The sequence below is a fragment of the Neodiprion lecontei genome, chromosome 7, assembly GCF_021901455.1.
Source record: "Neodiprion lecontei isolate iyNeoLeco1 chromosome 7, iyNeoLeco1.1, whole genome shotgun sequence".
Lineage (NCBI taxonomy): Eukaryota > Metazoa > Arthropoda > Insecta > Hymenoptera > Diprionidae > Neodiprion > Neodiprion lecontei.
The window spans coordinates 1,367,928-1,385,640 of NC_060266.1; the positions used below are offsets into that span (position 1 = coordinate 1,367,928).

The following is a 17,713-nucleotide window of genomic DNA, read 5'->3' on the forward strand; positions in this document are numbered from 1 at the left end:
TTATTGCGTTTTTTTTTTCGCTTTTCTTAACACTTGACATTTGCGCGAGAAATAGAAATTGCCCTGCTCGAACTCCATCGCCTACTTTATATCCGCTAAAACAATAAAAAGTGATTATTGTTGCTGAATGACAGTAAACTATCCAGAAATACACAGTAGCTATAAATGCGTTGATAAAATTTATTATATTATTAATTAATTATACTTATCCTTACACAATATTTTTGATATGTTCTTATACTGAAAACATTTATTACTATTCAAGGTATGACCCGAGGTGGTTGGCGGTGGTTGGAGGTGGTCGGAGGTGGACGAGGAGGAGGACGAGGAAGACGATGAGTAATACGTGGACGACGAGGACAAGGATTTGTGTTCGGTGAGTTTAACGTTTTCATAATATTAACCGGAGATCTGAGGGCTCTGGCTTTGGTTTACAGCAGTGGCACGAGGCTCAAACCTCCCGGCAGTCTCAGCCGGCTTTGGACACGCTTCTAGCTAGGACGAGGGCGGCTAAGGCGAAAGAGGCCGGACAGACGGAGCTCGAAGCGCCGTCTGAGAAGCGGAAGTCGAGCTCGAGTGAGGAAGAGGAGCAGGATGATAAACCCACTCTTTTGTTGGTCGATGATGTGACGACGAAGGAACAAAAAGCCGGCTTCGTTCTTAACGTGGATGATAAAAATCAGTGCGGTGACAAAGAAGGTTGTCCTAACGTGTCGCGAATAGACGAAGAGGACAAGCCGGGTGATTCGGTTAAATCAAAGACTGTGGCAACTAATATTACGACCTTATCTTCCACCGCTGTTTGCGGCACGACGACAACAACTACGACAACCACGACAACCGCAAGCAGCTGTTTTAGTCAGATACGTTGTTCGCTGACCAATGTATCGTGGCTTGAAATGCTTGAGAAAACAATCGTTGACCTACAAATGATTGTGCAATTGCAAATTAAGAACAATTAATTAACAGTAATAATTATATTTAAAAAAGACTGGTTTTTGTGCAGATGCTCTTGCCGGCAGTTTGGTTGTTGAAAAAATACGCGTCATGCATTTAATCTGGGGTTTTTATATTTCATCAATTGTTGGTTTTCCACTGTGTATAGAATTCTGCAGATGATTTTTCAAAACAGAAATCACATATTTGTTCTTTTTCTTCTTGGCATAATATCCATTCTGTTCAAATTATTATCAACTTTACTATTATAACAAGCATCGGTTGCTATTATATGGAACGGGAATCTTCGAAAAGCAATAACATACAGAAAGAGTCATAAAGACGAAAATGTGTAAAGTTATGTTCTTACTATATATCTACATATATGCTAACGAATGTATTCATTATTATGCATAATGTATAGTTTGGAGGTACATAAGTTGAGAAAAAGGTCTTGATTTTAAAGTTTATGTATTATATATTATGTTATAGCTCAATGATCCTTAGATCTCTATGTATTATACAATCATAAGAATAATGATGAAAATAAAAAAGGAAAATAATAGCCTTCTAGTGTATTTGCTTAGTCCAAAGGGAAGCGCCTAATTACAGGCAACCAAACTTACATGTACGCGACACGGCCATCAGGCGTAAGGCGTGCCTTCGATCAGGCTCCTCGGCTCAGATGTTCTCCTAATACCAGGAGTAATTTTTCGCTGCTATTTCTCCGATCTAATTGAACCAAGTGGGAGCGCCTAATCATAGGCAACCAGAACGGTACGTATGTGACACGGGCTTTCAAGCATAAGGCGCGCCTTCGATCAAGCTCCTCGGCTCAGATGTTCTCCTGATACCAGGAGTAATTTTTCGCTGCAATTTCTCCGAGTTGCTTAGTCCAAGTGGTAGCGCCTAATCATAGGCAACCAGAACGGTACGTATGTGACACGGGCTTTCAAGCATAAGGCGCGCCTTCGATCAAGCTCCTCGGCTCAGATGTTCTCCTGATACCAGGAGTAATTTTTCGCTGCAATTTCTCCGAGTTGCTTAGTCCAAGTGGTAGCGCCTAATCATAGGCAACCACGCTTATACGTATGCGACACGGGCTTTCAGGAATAAGGCGTGCCTTTGATCAAGCTCCTCGGCTCAGATGTTCTCCTAATACCAGGAGTAATTTTTCGCTGCAATTTCTCCGTGTTGCTCAGTTCAAGTGGAAGCGCCTAATCATAGGCAACCACGCTTATACGTATGCGACACGGGCTTTCAGGAATAAGGCGTGCCTTTGATCGAGCTCCTCGGCTCAGATGTTCTCCTAATACCAGGAGTGATTTTTCGCTGCAATTTCTCCGAGTTGCTTAGTCCAAGTGGAAATTAATTTTTATGCATAAGAAATGAGAGAGTATATTTTGAGCTAAAATTTATTTCATTTTTACTATACATATATTATATGTATAATAGGGTGTTTCAAAATAAAAAAATTTACGATTTTCCAACGAGCCACACCCGAAATAGTTTAGGTAGAAACAAAAATTCTGGCGAAAGATGAGCATTGTCGGTTGATTTTTAATCCTTTTTTCCTTTTTATCGAATTTATGATGGACAATTGTTAGTAATTTTTTTTCGTGTTAAACACTTCTTCATCTGAGCTATCCATAATGAGTAATCAAAAAGTAGTGGCAAATATGCATGATTATTTATTGTGTGCCCATGACGACTGAGACAAATCGTGGTCATCAGATAATTGATAAATATCTCTTTTTCGTAGAAACAGTATCGGCGGGTGGTCACGCGACTATAGTGGGCGCATCTCACGGTAACTGCGCCGCGGTCCGCCGCGGTGCAGTGGGTTTCAGCCTTAACTTTTGAAATGTCCTACCATTTCCGAACACCTGCAACCATCCTATTTACCTATATTACTAGATTAGCTATTATATGAAAAGAGAAGAATTATTCACTTCGAAATGGGATTCTATTCGACGCGCGCTCGATGTATTCCATAACATTAGTATTCCTAATTATTTCAACAACATTTCATTTGCTCTCTCGATCTTGAATTTTCGTAGGCATATAACCAAAACGCTGTTCTAGCTAGTCGAGAGTGAAGTATCTACGTTGGGTAGAGAAGCAAAATTGTTTTTCGAAAAGTATTCGGATGGAAAAAAATTCAGAGTAACTGTAATACATCACGGATGCGCTAATTTTGAACGAGATGAAATGGATGCTTCGTATATGAGATAGTATTTAACGCTGCGTAATGATTTAAAGACCTAAAAAGGTGATAGGAAGAGAAAGAACGAAGCTTCTTAACACTTCGAGTGTATTTTAACACACATTTGAAAGATACGAGCAAAATTTTTCATCATCCAACTGTCGCAGAACGGCAGCGTTATCGGCTGACCCGTTAAGTAAAGGATATATCTTCAGTCAACGGCTGACCATCGAAGGGCCTGGCCGCTTGAGTCTGGAATCGGCAGGACAGATAAGGTGTGTATTTCTTGTATGAAATGTGAACACTAGAATCATTATACATCATATCATATCATCATACATCATACATCATACATCGTACATCATACATCATACATCATACATCATACATCATCATACCTAGTATTACAGTTCGAAACCAAAGTTTGAATTTTCGGATGTTCGGAAAGTGACGTCACCAATCTAAAATCGGCTAGCCGAGTTCCTCAGTCTGGTAACAACCGCGCAGTAGAGCGGACGGTTGATAGTCGCGCTCCGCAAACTTCGAGTACCGGGTTCTCAACCTCCCGGATCCCGCGCTTCGGGTCCGCTACGTATTTCGAGTACCGGGTTTTCAACCTCCCGGATCCCGCGCTTCGGGTCCGCTACGCGGTGAAACTCGACTTCCAGGATAAGCGCTCCGTGGTTCCTGGTTCATGTTTACAATAAATTATTTCAATTCGTTTTTCACGCAAGCTGAAATTCAGTAGCTGTCAGTCCGCTAATAAAATTTCTCGACTTCCAGGATGAGCGCTCCGTGGTTCCTGGTTCACGTTTACAATAAATTATTTCAATTCGTTTTTCGCGCAAGCTGAAATTCAGTAGCTGTCAGTCCGCTAATAAAATTTCTCGACTTCCAGGATAAGCGCTCCGTGGTTCCTGGTTCACGTTTACAATAAATTATTTCAATTCGTTTTTCGCGCAAGCTGAAATTCAGTAGCTGTCGGTGCGCTAATAAAATTTCTCGACTTCCAGGATAAGCGCTCCGTGGTTCCTGGTTCACGTTTACAATAAATTATTTCAATTCGTTTTTCGCGCAAGCTGAAATTCAGTAGCTGTCGGTGCGCTAATAAAATTTCTCGACTTCCAGGATAAGCGCTCCGTGGTACCTGGTTCACGTTTACAATGAATTATTTCAATTCGTTTTTCGCGCAAGCTGAAATTCAGTAGCTGTCAGTCCGCTAATAAAATTTCTCGACTTCCAGGATAAGCGCTCCGTGGTTCCTGGTTCACGTTTACAATAAATTATTTCAATTCGTTTTTCGCGCAAGCTGAAATTCAGTAGCTGTCGGTGCGCTAATAAAATTTCTCGACTTCCAGGATAAGCGCTCCGTGGTTCCTGGTTCACGTTTACAATAAATTATTTCAATTCGTTTTTCGCGCAAGCTGAAATTCAGTAGCTGTCGGTCCGCTAATAAAATTTCTCGACTTCCAGGATAAGCGCTCCGTGGTTCCTGGTTCACGTTTACAATAAATTATTTCAATTCGTTTTTCGCGCAAGCTGAAATTCAGTAGCTGTCGGTGCGCTAATAAAATTTCTCGACTTCCAGGATAAGCGCTCCGTGGTTCCTGGTTCACGTTTACAATAAATTATTTCAATTCGTTTTTCGCGCACGCCCAAATTCAGTAGCTGTCGGTGCGCTAATAAAATTTCTCGACTTCCAGGATGAGCGCTCCGTGGTTCCTGGTTCACGTTTACAATAAATTATTTCAATTCGTTTTTCGCGCAAGCTGAAATTCAGTAGCTGTCAGTCCGCTAATAAAATTTCTCGACTTCCAGGATAAGCGCTCCGTGGTTCCTGGTTCACGTTTACAATAAATTATTTCAATTCGTTTTTCGCGCAAGCTGAAATTCAGTAGCTGTCAGTCCGCTAATAAAATTTCTCGACTTCCAGGATAAGCGCTCCGTGGTTCCTGGTTCACGTTTACAATAAATTATTTCAATTCGTTTTTCGCGCAAGCTGAAATTCAGTAGCTGTCAGTCCGCTAATAAAATTTCTCGACTTCCAGGATAAGCGCTCCGTGGTTCCTGGTTCACGTTTACAATAAATTATTTCAATTCGTCTTTCGCGCACGCCCAAATTCAGTAGCTGTCGGTGCGCTAATAAAATTTCTACAACTTTACAATCTTCTCATAATCTTTTTGGTAAAATATGTCGTTAAGAAAATTATATCAAACCTTACACATTATTTTTGATTTGTTCTCACGCTGAAAATATTTATTAGTATTCGAGGTATAACTCGAGGTGGTTGGCGGTTTTCGTTGGAGGTAGTTAGGGGTGGTTGCGGGTAATCTCGGTGATTCAGGAGGAGGGGGACGAGGATTTGTGCTCGGTGAGTAAAACACTTTTATAATATTTCATGGCAATTGTAATTATATTTTATCTGAAATTTTTCAAACTTCTCATGTTTACATTGAATTATTTCAATTCATTTTTTGCGCAAGCACAATTTCAGTAGCTATGAATAAGCTTATACAATTTATTATATTATTAATTAATTGATTAATATTCCTATAATATTTAATGGCAATTGTAATTATATTTCATCTGGAATATTACAAACTTGTCACGTTCACAATAAATTATTTCAATTCATTTTTCGTGCTAGCACATATCTAGTAGCTATGAATAATCTTATACAATTTATTATATTATCAATTAATTATTTAATCAATAACTCAATTATATTAATCCTTACACAAAATTTTCGATGTGTTCTTATACTGAAAATATTTATTACTATTCAAGGTATAACCTGAGGTGGTTGAAGGTGGTCGGAGGTGGACGAGGAGGAGGACGAGGAGGGCGAGGATTTGTGCTGGGTGAGTAAAACACTTTTATAATATTTGATGGCAATTGTAATTATATTTCATCTGAAATATTACAAACTTGTCACGTTTACATTAAATTATTTCAATTCATTTTTCGTGCAAGCACATAATCAGTAGCTATGAATAATCTTATACAATTTATTATATTATTGATTAATTAATTCATATTCTTATAATATTTGATGGCAATTGTAATTATATTTCATCTGAAATATTACAAACTTGTCACGTTTACAATAAATTATTTCAATTCATTTTTCGTGCAAGCACATAATCAGTAGCTATGAATAATCTTATACAATTTATTATATTATTGATTAATTAATTCATATTCTTATAATATTTGATGGCAATTGTAATTATATTTCATCTGAAATATTACAAACTTGTCACGTTTACAATAAATTATTTCAATTCATTTTTCGTGCAAGCACATATTCAGTAGCTATGAATAATCTTATACAATTTATTACATTATTAATCAATTGATTAATTACATTAATCCTTACACAATATTTTTGATATGTTCCCATACTAAAAATATTCATTGCTATTCCAGGTATTACCCCAGGTGGTCGGAGCCGGACGAGGAGGAGGACCAGGTGGACGAGGAGCAGGCGGGGTGGGTCGTGGGAGAGGACCTCTCCTCTCCTCAGAGGAGGGGAGGGGGAGGGGCAGGGAAGGGCGAGGTGGGCGGGGAGGGGGAAGGGACGGGAGGGAAAGGGAAGGGATGGGGCGGGGCGGGGGAGGGGGAGGGGGGAGGGGGAGGGAGGGGGAGGGGGGAGGGGGAGGGGGAGGGAGAGGGCGGGAGGGTGGGAGGGAGGGAGGGAGGGGGAAGGGACGGGAGGGGAAGGGAGGGGAAGGGAAGGGAAGGGAAGGGAAGGGAAGGGAAGGGAAGGGATGGGGCGGGGTGGGGGAGGGGGAGGTGGGGGGGGGGGGGGGGGGGGGGGGGGAAGGGGGAGGGCGGGAGGGCGGGAGGGCGGGAGGGAGGGAGGGAGGGCGGGCGGGCGTGTAGGGGGGCGGTACTGCTCTATTAACTCTAACGGGCTTGCATCGACATCCGTCCTCCACTCTCTCCCTCCCGCCCGCCCGCCCGCCCGCCCTCCCTCCCTCCCTCCCTCCCTCCCACCCTCCCGCCCTCTCCCTCCCCCTCCCCCTCCCCCCTCCCCCTCCCTCCCCCTCCCCCTCCCCCTCCCCCGCCCCGCCCCATCCCTTCCCTTTCCCTCCCGTCCCTTCCCCCTCCCCGCCCACCTCGCCCTTCCCTGCCCCTCCCCCTCCCCTCCTCTGAGGAGAGGAGAGGTCCTCTCCCACGACCCACCCCGCCTGCTCCTCGTCCACCTGGTCCTCCTCCTCGTCCGGCTCCGACCACCTGGGGTAATACCTGGAATAGCAATGAATATTTTTAGTATGGGAACATATCAAAAATATTGTGTAAGGATTAATGTAATTAATCAATTGATTAATAATGTAATAAATTGTATAAGATTATTCATAGCTACTGAATATGTGCTTGCACGAAAAATGAATTGAAATAATTTATTGTAAACGTGACAAGTTTGTAATATTTCAGATGAAATATAATTACAATTGCCATCAAATATTATAAGAATATGAATTAATTAATCAATAATATAATAAATTGTATAAGATTATTCATAGCTACTGATTATGTGCTTGCACGAAAAATGAATTGAAATAATTTAATGTAAACGTGACAAGTTTGTAATATTTCAGATGAAATATAATTACAATTGCCATCAAATATTATAAAAGTGTTTTACTCACCCAGCACAAATCCTCGCCCTCCTCGTCCTCCTCCTCGTCCACCTCCGACCACCTTCAACCACCTCAGGTTATACCTTGAATAGTAATAAATATTTTCAGTATAAGAACACATCGAAAATTTTGTGTAAGGATTAATATAATTGAGTTATTGATTAAATAATTAATTGATAATATAATAAATTGTATAAGATTATTCATAGCTACTAGATATGTGCTAGCACGAAAAATGAATTGAAATAATTTATTGTGAACGTGACAAGTTTGTAATATTCCAGATGAAATATAATTACAATTGCCATTAAATATTATAGGAATATTAATCAATTAATTAATAATATAATAAATTGTATAAGCTTATTCATAGCTACTGAAATTGTGCTTGCGCAAAAAATGAATTGAAATAATTCAATGTAAACATGAGAAGTTTGAAAAATTTCAGATAAAATATAATTACAATTGCCATGAAATATTATAAAAGTGTTTTACTCACCGAGCACAAATCCTCGTCCCCCTCCTCCTGAATCACCGAGATTACCCGCAACCACCCCTAACTACCTCCAACGAAAACCGCCAACCACCTCGAGTTATACCTCGAATACTAATAAATATTTTCAGCGTGAGAACAAATCAAAAATAATGTGTAAGGTTTGATATAATTTTCTTAACGACATATTTTACCAAAAAGATTATGAGAAGATTGTAAAGTTGTAGAAATTTTATTAGCGCACCGACAGCTACTGAATTTGGGCGTGCGCGAAAGACGAATTGAAATAATTTATTGTAAACGTGAACCAGGAACCACGGAGCGCTTATCCTGGAAGTCGAGAAATTTTATTAGCGGACTGACAGCTACTGAATTTCAGCTTGCGCGAAAAACGAATTGAAATAATTTATTGTAAACGTGAACCAGGAACCACGGAGCGCTTATCCTGGAAGTCGAGAAATTTTATTAGCGGACTGACAGCTACTGAATTTCAGCTTGCGCGAAAAACGAATTGAAATAATTTATTGTAAACGTGAACCAGGAACCACGGAGCGCTTATCCTGGAAGTCGAGAAATTTTATTAGCGGACTGACAGCTACTGAATTTCAGCTTGCGCGAAAAACGAATTGAAATAATTTATTGTAAACGTGAACCAGGAACCACGGAGCGCTCATCCTGGAAGTCGAGAAATTTTATTAGCGCACCGACAGCTACTGAATTTGGGCGTGCGCGAAAAACGAATTGAAATAATTTATTGTAAACGTGAACCAGGAACCACGGAGCGCTTATCCTGGAAGTCGAGAAATTTTATTAGCGCACCGACAGCTACTGAATTTCAGCTTGCGCGAAAAACGAATTGAAATAATTTATTGTAAACGTGAACCAGGAACCACGGAGCGCTTATCCTGGAAGTCGAGAAATTTTATTAGCGGACCGACAGCTACTGAATTTCAGCTTGCGCGAAAAACGAATTGAAATAATTTATTGTAAACGTGAACCAGGAACCACGGAGCGCTTATCCTGGAAGTCGAGAAATTTTATTAGCGCACCGACAGCTACTGAATTTCAGCTTGCGCGAAAAACGAATTGAAATAATTTATTGTAAACGTGAACCAGGAACCACGGAGCGCTTATCCTGGAAGTCGAGAAATTTTATTAGCGGACTGACAGCTACTGAATTTCAGCTTGCGCGAAAAACGAATTGAAATAATTCATTGTAAACGTGAACCAGGTACCACGGAGCGCTTATCCTGGAAGTCGAGAAATTTTATTAGCGCACCGACAGCTACTGAATTTCAGCTTGCGCGAAAAACGAATTGAAATAATTTATTGTAAACGTGAACCAGGAACCACGGAGCGCTTATCCTGGAAGTCGAGAAATTTTATTAGCGCACCGACAGCTACTGAATTTCAGCTTGCGCGAAAAACGAATTGAAATAATTTATTGTAAACGTGAACCAGGAACCACGGAGCGCTTATCCTGGAAGTCGAGAAATTTTATTAGCGGACTGACAGCTACTGAATTTCAGCTTGCGCGAAAAACGAATTGAAATAATTTATTGTAAACGTGAACCAGGAACCACGGAGCGCTTATCCTGGAAGTCGAGAAATTTTATTAGCGCACCGACAGCTACTGAATTTCAGCTTGCGCGAAAAACGAATTGAAATAATTTATTGTAAACGTGAACCAGGAACCACGGAGCGCTTATCCTGGAAGTCGAGAAATTTTATTAGCGGACTGACAGCTACTGAATTTCAGCTTGCGCGAAAAACGAATTGAAATAATTTATTGTAAACGTGAACCAGGAACCACGGAGCGCTCATCCTGGAAGTCGAGAAATTTTATTAGCGGACTGACAGCTACTGAATTTCAGCTTGCGTGAAAAACGAATTGAAATAATTTATTGTAAACATGAACCAGGAACCACGGAGCGCTTATCCTGGAAGTCGAGTTTCACCGCGTAGCGGACCCGAAGCGCGGGATCCGGGAGGTTGAAAACCCGGTACTCGAAATACGTAGCGGACCCGAAGCGCGGGATCCGGGAGGTTGAGAACCCGGTACTCGAAGTTTGCGGAGCGCGACTATCAACCGTCCGCTCTACTGCGCGGTTGTTACCAGACTGAGGAACTCGGCTAGCCGATTTTAGATTGGTGACGTCACTTTCCGAACATCCGAAAATTCAAACTTTGGTTTCGAACTGTAATACTAGGTATGATGATGTATGATGTATGATGTATGATGTATGATGTACGATGTATGATGTATGATGTATGATGATATGATATGATGTATAATGATTCTAGTGTTCACATTTCATACAAGAAATACACACCTTATCTGTCCTGCCGATTCCAGACTCAAGCGGCCAGGCCCTTCGATGGTCAGCCGTTGACTGAAGATATATCCTTTACTTAACGGGTCAGCCGATAACGCTGCCGTTCTGCGACAGTTGGATGATGAAAAATTTTGCTCGTATCTTTCAAATGTGTGTTAAAATACACTCGAAGTGTTAAGAAGCTTCGTTCTTTCTCTTCCTATCACCTTTTTAGGTCTTTAAATCATTACGCAGCGTTAAATACTATCTCATATACGAAGCATCCATTTCATCTCGTTCAAAATTAGCGCATCCGTGATGTATTACAGTTACTCTGAATTTTTTTCCATCCGAATACTTTTCGAAAAACAATTTTGCTTCTCTACCCAACGTAGATACTTCACTCTCGACTAGCTAGAACAGCGTTTTGGTTATATGCCTACGAAAATTCAAGATCGAGAGAGCAAATGAAATGTTGTTGAAATAATTAGGAATACTAATGTTATGGAATACATCGAGCGCGCGTCGAATAGAATCCCATTTCGAAGTGAATAATTCTTCTCTTTTCATATAATAGCTAATCTAGTAATATAGGTAAATAGGATGGTTGCAGGTGTTCGGAAATGGTAGGACATTTCAAAAGTTAAGGCTGAAACCCACTGCACCGCGGCGGACCGCGGCGCAGTTACCGTGAGATGCGCCCACTATAGTCGCGTGACCACCCGCCGATACTGTTTCTACGAAAAAGAGATATTTATCAATTATCTGATGACCACGATTTGTCTCAGTCGTCATGGGCACACAATAAATAATCATGCATATTTGCCACTACTTTTTGATTACTCATTATGGATAGCTCAGATGAAGAAGTGTTTAACACGAAAAAAAATTACTAACAATTGTCCATCATAAATTCGATAAAAAGGAAAAAAGGATTAAAAATCAACCGACAATGCTCATCTTTCGCCAGAATTTTTGTTTCTACCTAAACTATTTCGGGTGTGGCTCGTTGGAAAATCGTAAATTTTTTTATTTTGAAACACCCTATTATACATATAATATATGTATAGTAAAAATGAAATAAATTTTAGCTCAAAATATACTCTCTCATTTCTTATGCATAAAAATTAATTTCCACTTGGACTAAGCAACTCGGAGAAATTGCAGCGAAAAATCACTCCTGGTATTAGGAGAACATCTGAGCCGAGGAGCTCGATCAAAGGCACGCCTTATTCCTGAAAGCCCGTGTCGCATACGTATAAGCGTGGTTGCCTATGATTAGGCGCTTCCACTTGAACTGAGCAACACGGAGAAATTGCAGCGAAAAATTACTCCTGGTATTAGGAGAACATCTGAGCCGAGGAGCTTGATCAAAGGCACGCCTTATTCCTGAAAGCCCGTGTCGCATACGTATAAGCGTGGTTGCCTATGATTAGGCGCTACCACTTGGACTAAGCAACTCGGAGAAATTGCAGCGAAAAATTACTCCTGGTATTAGGAGAACATCTCAGCCGAGGAGCTTGATCAAAGGCACGCCTTATTCCTGAAAGCCCGTGTCGCATACGTATAAACGTGGTTGCCAATGATTAGGCGCTACCACTTGGACTAAGCAACTCGGAGAAATTGCAGCCAAAAATTACTCCTGGTATCAGGAGAACATCTGAGCCGAGGAGCTTGATCGAAGGCGCGCCTTATGCTTGAAAGCCCGTGTCACATACGTACCGTTCTGGTTGCCTATGATTAGGCGCTCCCACTTGGTTCAATTAGATCGGAGAAATAGCAGCGAAAAATTACTCCTGGTATTAGGAGAACATCTGAGCCGAGGAGCCTGATCGAAGGCACGCCTTACGCCTGATGGCCGTGTCGCGTACATGTAAGTTTGGTTGCCTATAATTAGGCGCTTCCCTTTGGACTAAGCAAATACACTAGAAGGCTATTATTTTCCTTTTTTATTTTCATCATTATTCTTATGATTGTATAATACATAGAGATCTAAGGATCATTGAGCTATAACATAATATATAATACATAAACTTTAAAATCAAGACCTTTTTCTCAACTTATGTACCTCCAAACTATACATTATGCATAATAATTAATACATTCGTTAGCATATATGTAGATATATAGTAAGAACATAACTTTACACATTTTCGTCTTTATGACTCTTTCTGTATGTTATTGCTTTTCGAAGATTCCCGTTCCATATAATAGCAACCGATGCTTGTTATAATAGTAAAGTTGATAATAATTTGAACAGAATGGATATTATGCCAAGAAGAAAAAGAACAAATATATGATTTCTGTTTTGAAAAATCATCTGCAGAATTCTATACACAGTGGAAAACCAACAATTGATGAAATATAAAAACCCCAGATTAAATGCATGACGCGTATTTTTTCAACAACCAAACTGCCGGCAAGAGCATCTGCACAAAAACCAGTCTTTTTTAAATATAATTAACCTACTATAAATAAATAAACTAAACCTACCTTCCGAAGGCAATTCCGCTGATTCGCAAGTGTGAGCTGTGAGGAAAGGAATGGGGTTTCAGTTTTGACGCAGTCACAGATTCCTCGTCGTGATGATTCCCTTACTTCGTCTTCGACGATACTCTATAGAAAAGTATTCATAAAACAATGTTCGATTTCAAATGGCTTTCCGAAAGGGTATTATTAGATAAATAAAAATAGTCTGTGTGACTTAAAAAAAATGGACAGTGTGACAATCATTGTAGCAGTTACAAGTATTACAGACTATTCTATAAGGTATGTGATAGAATTTGATTGTACTACGTTTGCCGCGTTCTTTACGTGGTGTAAAATCATCGAGGAAAAATGACACGATGATACAGAAATAATAAAATACAAATTCTACGCAATTGCTATAATAGTTAAAGACCATCAATGATGCTTTATAATGGAAATGATGCCACTTGCAGCGTGGTTCACCTCCGTTCCAGAGTTAGTAGGTACAATACACCATGAAATCCAACAATTTAACGGTCTTACACAGAGGTTTCCAAGTCTGGCAAGACCAAATTATTTCAATTCTTAGGATACTTTCTTAGTCGATGACGAATGTCTCTTCTTTGATGAAAAACTCGATCGATTCCTCCTCAACATTCTTCGTATCTGAGTCCAGCTCATCCGTGTCGATATCTAGAAGGAAAAACACGAAATTAATACGTCATTCAATATAGGAAAATACTAGCAGATCAATATAAATTATTTTCCATCTTTACTTTTGACTACGGTAATACATACTGTTGCGTAGTTCAAGGCGACGCTTCTTTTGGCTGTTCCATTCTTCGATACGTTTTGATCGATATTCTTCGAATTCTTTCATCAGTGTACAACGCTTTTCGATCAATTCCTGGAAAAAGAAAGGTAGAAATCATTTCAAGGATATGGGTAGTTTTTAAATGTCACAATAGAAAAAAAGAACTATACGAATAAATGTAAAGTCACTATTTGATCACAAATATTCCGTATCGGAATAGGAAAATATTACCTTCGAGGCGCGAGTTAGTCTCATGCGATCTTTGCTTTCGAATTGTGCCGAATACTTCTTCAGATTTTTTTGAATTTCCTTGATTTGCTTGGCGGTCAAAAGCGTCGCTGGCCTTGGACGCCATAGAAGCTGATTGAACGCAGTCAAATTAACTCTCTTCAAAATACGACCTTGGAACGACCAAATCCAATATCCGTTGTCGACGCTTGTCTTCCAGCTCGACACTCCAGTCACAACGTATCTAAAAGCAGCCGTATTTCATTTTTGATTGGGGTCATTTAGTCACGTCCTTTTAGTTCTATGCTTCATTTCTAAGCTTACTTTAAAACTAAATTTTGCCAAAGTAAAGAGATTGAAGTAAACTTCACAATCAGTAAAAGATCTTTGATTTAACAGTGATACGAATAATAATAATAATAAGAATTCTACTAAATAACATGTAACGAAAACGAAGCCCGCATTAAATACATAACGAGAGAATAAATAAAAAGAATGATAAAGAATAAACGAAGCTAAATACCGTCCGGTAGGATCCCACTCAACGTCAGAGGTCTGGTAGTGATCAGTGGTGTTCATTATAGTAAAATCGTTGGTATCAATAAACTCCAAGGCACCAGCCATGGTGGTAAGACCAGCAAGTACAATGAACTGGCCAGCAGGAGACCAGAACAGGTGATTGCACGCCTTCTTCTCGAGTTTCTCTAAACAAGAGTTAGAAAAAATTAAAAACTTTGCCTTTTAATTCTAAGACATCAGTAAAAGTCATTACAAGACTGAAGAACACATGTTTGTTCTATGAACTGATATACATATCTTCAGAGATGTACAACACACTTTTTCGTCTTATTTAGTTGGATATAATTACTTTTCTGAAATATTGAAACTGGATTGAAAAGCTTACTGAGAAGATCAGGATGCAGTCCAGGGCGTACTCCATAGAAGCTGACGTTTACGCTGGGTATTTCACCGTGAATGATAGCGAATTTGCTACCCACTGGTTCCCAGGCGAATGCGTGAATCGGTTCCTTCATTTCAACGCTATCAACCGGTATCTGCTTCTCTCGCATGTGGAATATCTCAAAGTTGTACGACATTCCCTGAAAATAAATCAAATGGAGAAATTAAATACCGATGCTATACTATAATTTAGGCAACTGGGAGGAGTTGAACGAGCTTTTACTACTTGCGATACTTACAGTGTATTTTTGTTCAGTTTTTTCTTTCCTCTTCGCAAAACGATCCACCTTGACACAGAGGTAGTCACCACATTTTTGCCAGTGAATTTTACAGTCGGCGACATTGAATAGATTTTTGTTACGAATTTCGTTGCGGCTGTAACGGGAAAAAGAGAAACACTCATGAACTCCGCGAATCGGTATAGGAACAAAACATAAGTTCTTTGGTTGTTAACCAACAAATGGAAGCAGCATTTCAATTCTGACTATGAACTCTGTGCTGTACCTGGGAATTTCCAAAAGTGTGACTCTGGCTGGGACATCTTTATCTTCCGGCACCCAGTAGGCTAGAACATTATCAGTGGGCGACCAGCTGAAGTCTCTGATTCCTGGTATCTTGATGCTCTTTTTGTTGAGTAGTCGAAATGACTAAAAAATCGAATAAATGCAAATGCTTAAAAGCGAATAGACCATAGTTGAACATCCGCACGAAACAAAATTGACCATCTGATGAAAAAAAATCTAACATTGGTATGCAAAAGGATAAAAAAAAAAAAAAAAAATAGTAGAAAAAAAACTTACAGGAGTTTCGTAGATGCTGAGTACATCTTCGCCCATGCGAGCGAGATATTTGTCGTCGTGTGACCAGCGGAAAATGGGCCACACCGAGGACCCGTCAGGATTAAAATCCCGTTTTTCTTGACCGGAGAGAATATCCCAGACAACAAGCCGCTTCTGATCAACGCTGCTCTCAGCCCTGGGTGAATATGAGACAAGATAACGTTCGCAAGGTGAAAAGTCAACGCACTCAACTCCGCGTTGACCAAACTTTGCCGTCTGCTCGAACTTCGGACCACCCCACAACGCGACTCCTGGCTTGTGGAAAGTAGCTATGTACGTGCCCAATGGAGACCACTTGACGTATGTATCTGTCCATCGCTGAAAAGGTTTAGAAAAGGGGAATACACCATGTTTATTTCGACTTGCACATTAATCTAGTCAAACTGTGAAAAACTGTTACCGGTCGGTCTTCCAGCAGCGTCGGTTCAGGTGCAGAATTTTGCCATATCTGAACACAAACCGCCATTCCATTGCCAGAGAGAACGCAGAATTGGTCGTACGCATCAGGATCAAGGAGATAGTAGTGAAGGTCACCACTCGATGTATACGGCTGGGGCTTTGGCGGTTCCCACTCATCCGGTGTATCCTCAAACTTTTTGAAATCCGTGAACAAATTCACCTTAAATGTGTGCATCTTGTCGAGCTTGTAATTGTTTGTCGACTTGACAGCAGCTAATGCGTTCACCGGACTTTTGTATTCCAAGAATATGTACCTGTGATACCAGTGTTAATTAACAAAACAACCAAAGTAGTGAAAAATTGAAGCTTCGTACTAATAATTACAAAACAAGTGACAAGTTGTTTCTGTTTTTCTGCTAGGTTAGCATTGTTGAATTAAAATTTATGGTCTTATGATCTTTACCCTTTGGTCAAGCCATCTTCGTTCTTGGGATACCACTGGTTGACAATGTCTCCAAACTTTTCAAACAGCTTGCTGATCACCATTTGGAGTTTTTCTAAACGCTCGGGTCCAACTTGCGGAACACCGTCGACGACAATGACAGCTTCAACCCCATCGGTCTCAGACGGTTTCTGCCTAATGAGCTCGCCAAGTAGTTCTAGGAAAAGGAATAAAAGATTAATAGAAATATAGCAGACCCGATTTAGAATTAAAAGGCGAATCGGAGATTGGTGTCGAGTAATATTCAGAGACTGTTATGAATGCAAAATGGTATCTTGAATGGGTGCCAATACAAAATTTGGAAGGTTAATTGACGCTCAAGTACAGAGTTGAACCGTGTCACGTATAAAGGAAAAATATCACGCCAAAGTTCGGAGGTTAAAATGCTAAAACCGGCGAATAAATTGAAAAAGCTATTGAGACTGTACGGAAGATTGTCGAGATCCCGAGACGGGATGGTTAGATTTAGGAGACGGTGTGCATATGTGATAACTTTCGTGCCACGCCATGCTACCTATGCCATGCCGTGACCGAGCCCCGAGGGGTGATAGGGATGACACGAGTGACGCGCATGTGAAATGTAAGAGTAGAAATACCTTCGTCGGTTACATCGTCGACGAATCCCTCGGGATCGCTGAAGTTTGGCTCGTTATCCCCGTTGATATTCTCATCGTCGTTTTTACCTGGATCATCGTTATGCGGCGTTTTATCCGCCTCCCGTTTCTTTGCCATCTTGGAAACCTCTTACTAAAGCAAACTGAAGCGTCTGAAAGTGGCCGCAGAAGACGTATATCAACGCTTCCGTCTGACTGATTCGATCTATCGCAACTCAACTGCGCACATGCGATATATCGAATGAAGCGATTCAACTCGATGCTTTTGCTAACACCTTCGAGTCGTCTGCT

General features: G+C 40.4%; 1 protein-coding gene and 1 long non-coding RNA gene across 5 annotated transcripts; one reads left to right on the top strand and one right to left on the bottom strand.

Moving 5' to 3' along the window:
• The first annotated feature begins 309 nt into the window (after positions 1–309).
• Positions 310–1,501, top strand: LOC124295405. The gene is made up of 2 exons (XR_006905361.1): positions 310–376; positions 438–1,501. It is a non-coding gene; the product is annotated as an uncharacterized LOC124295405 (long non-coding RNA).
• Positions 1,502–12,531: 11,030 nt separating this feature from the next.
• On the bottom strand, positions 12,532–17,599 carry LOC107220606 (eukaryotic translation initiation factor 3 subunit B). Of its 4 annotated transcripts, none has more exons than XR_006905313.1 (13): positions 17,405–17,599; positions 16,770–16,965; positions 16,308–16,620; positions 15,869–16,225; positions 15,573–15,715; positions 15,308–15,443; positions 15,013–15,208; positions 14,632–14,812; positions 14,112–14,352; positions 13,865–13,973; positions 13,665–13,759; positions 13,091–13,213; positions 12,532–13,026 (listed from the first exon to the last, which is right to left on the bottom strand). XR_006905313.1 is itself a non-coding variant. In XM_046745235.1 (12 exons), the coding sequence occupies exons 1-11, from the start codon at positions 17,538–17,540 to the stop codon at positions 13,665–13,667; spliced, it is 2,103 nt and encodes a 700-aa protein (XP_046601191.1). In that variant the 5' UTR covers positions 17,541–17,599; the 3' UTR covers positions 12,532–13,213. The 4 variants fall into 4 exon arrangements, 2 of the variants coding, with proteins under 2 accessions (XP_046601191.1, XP_015514753.1); XR_006905312.1 differs by having other exon boundaries at positions 12,532–13,042; XM_046745235.1 differs by having other exon boundaries at positions 12,532–13,213.
• Positions 17,600–17,713: the final 114 nt, after the last annotated feature.

Bases quoted from the DNA above. Each gene is read 5' to 3' on its own strand.
- LOC107220606 (XM_046745235.1), bottom strand. From the start codon at position 17,540: ATGGCAAAGAAACGGGAGGCGGATAAAACGCCGCATAACGATGATCCA. The intron at 16,226-16,307 runs GTAACAGTTTTT...AAACCTTTTCAG, and splicing joins CGCTGCTGGAAGACCGACCG to CGATGGACAGATACATACGT. The intron at 13,760-13,864 runs GTATGTATTACC...TTTTCCTTCTAG, and splicing joins TCGCCTTGAACTACGCAACA to ATATCGACACGGATGAGCTG.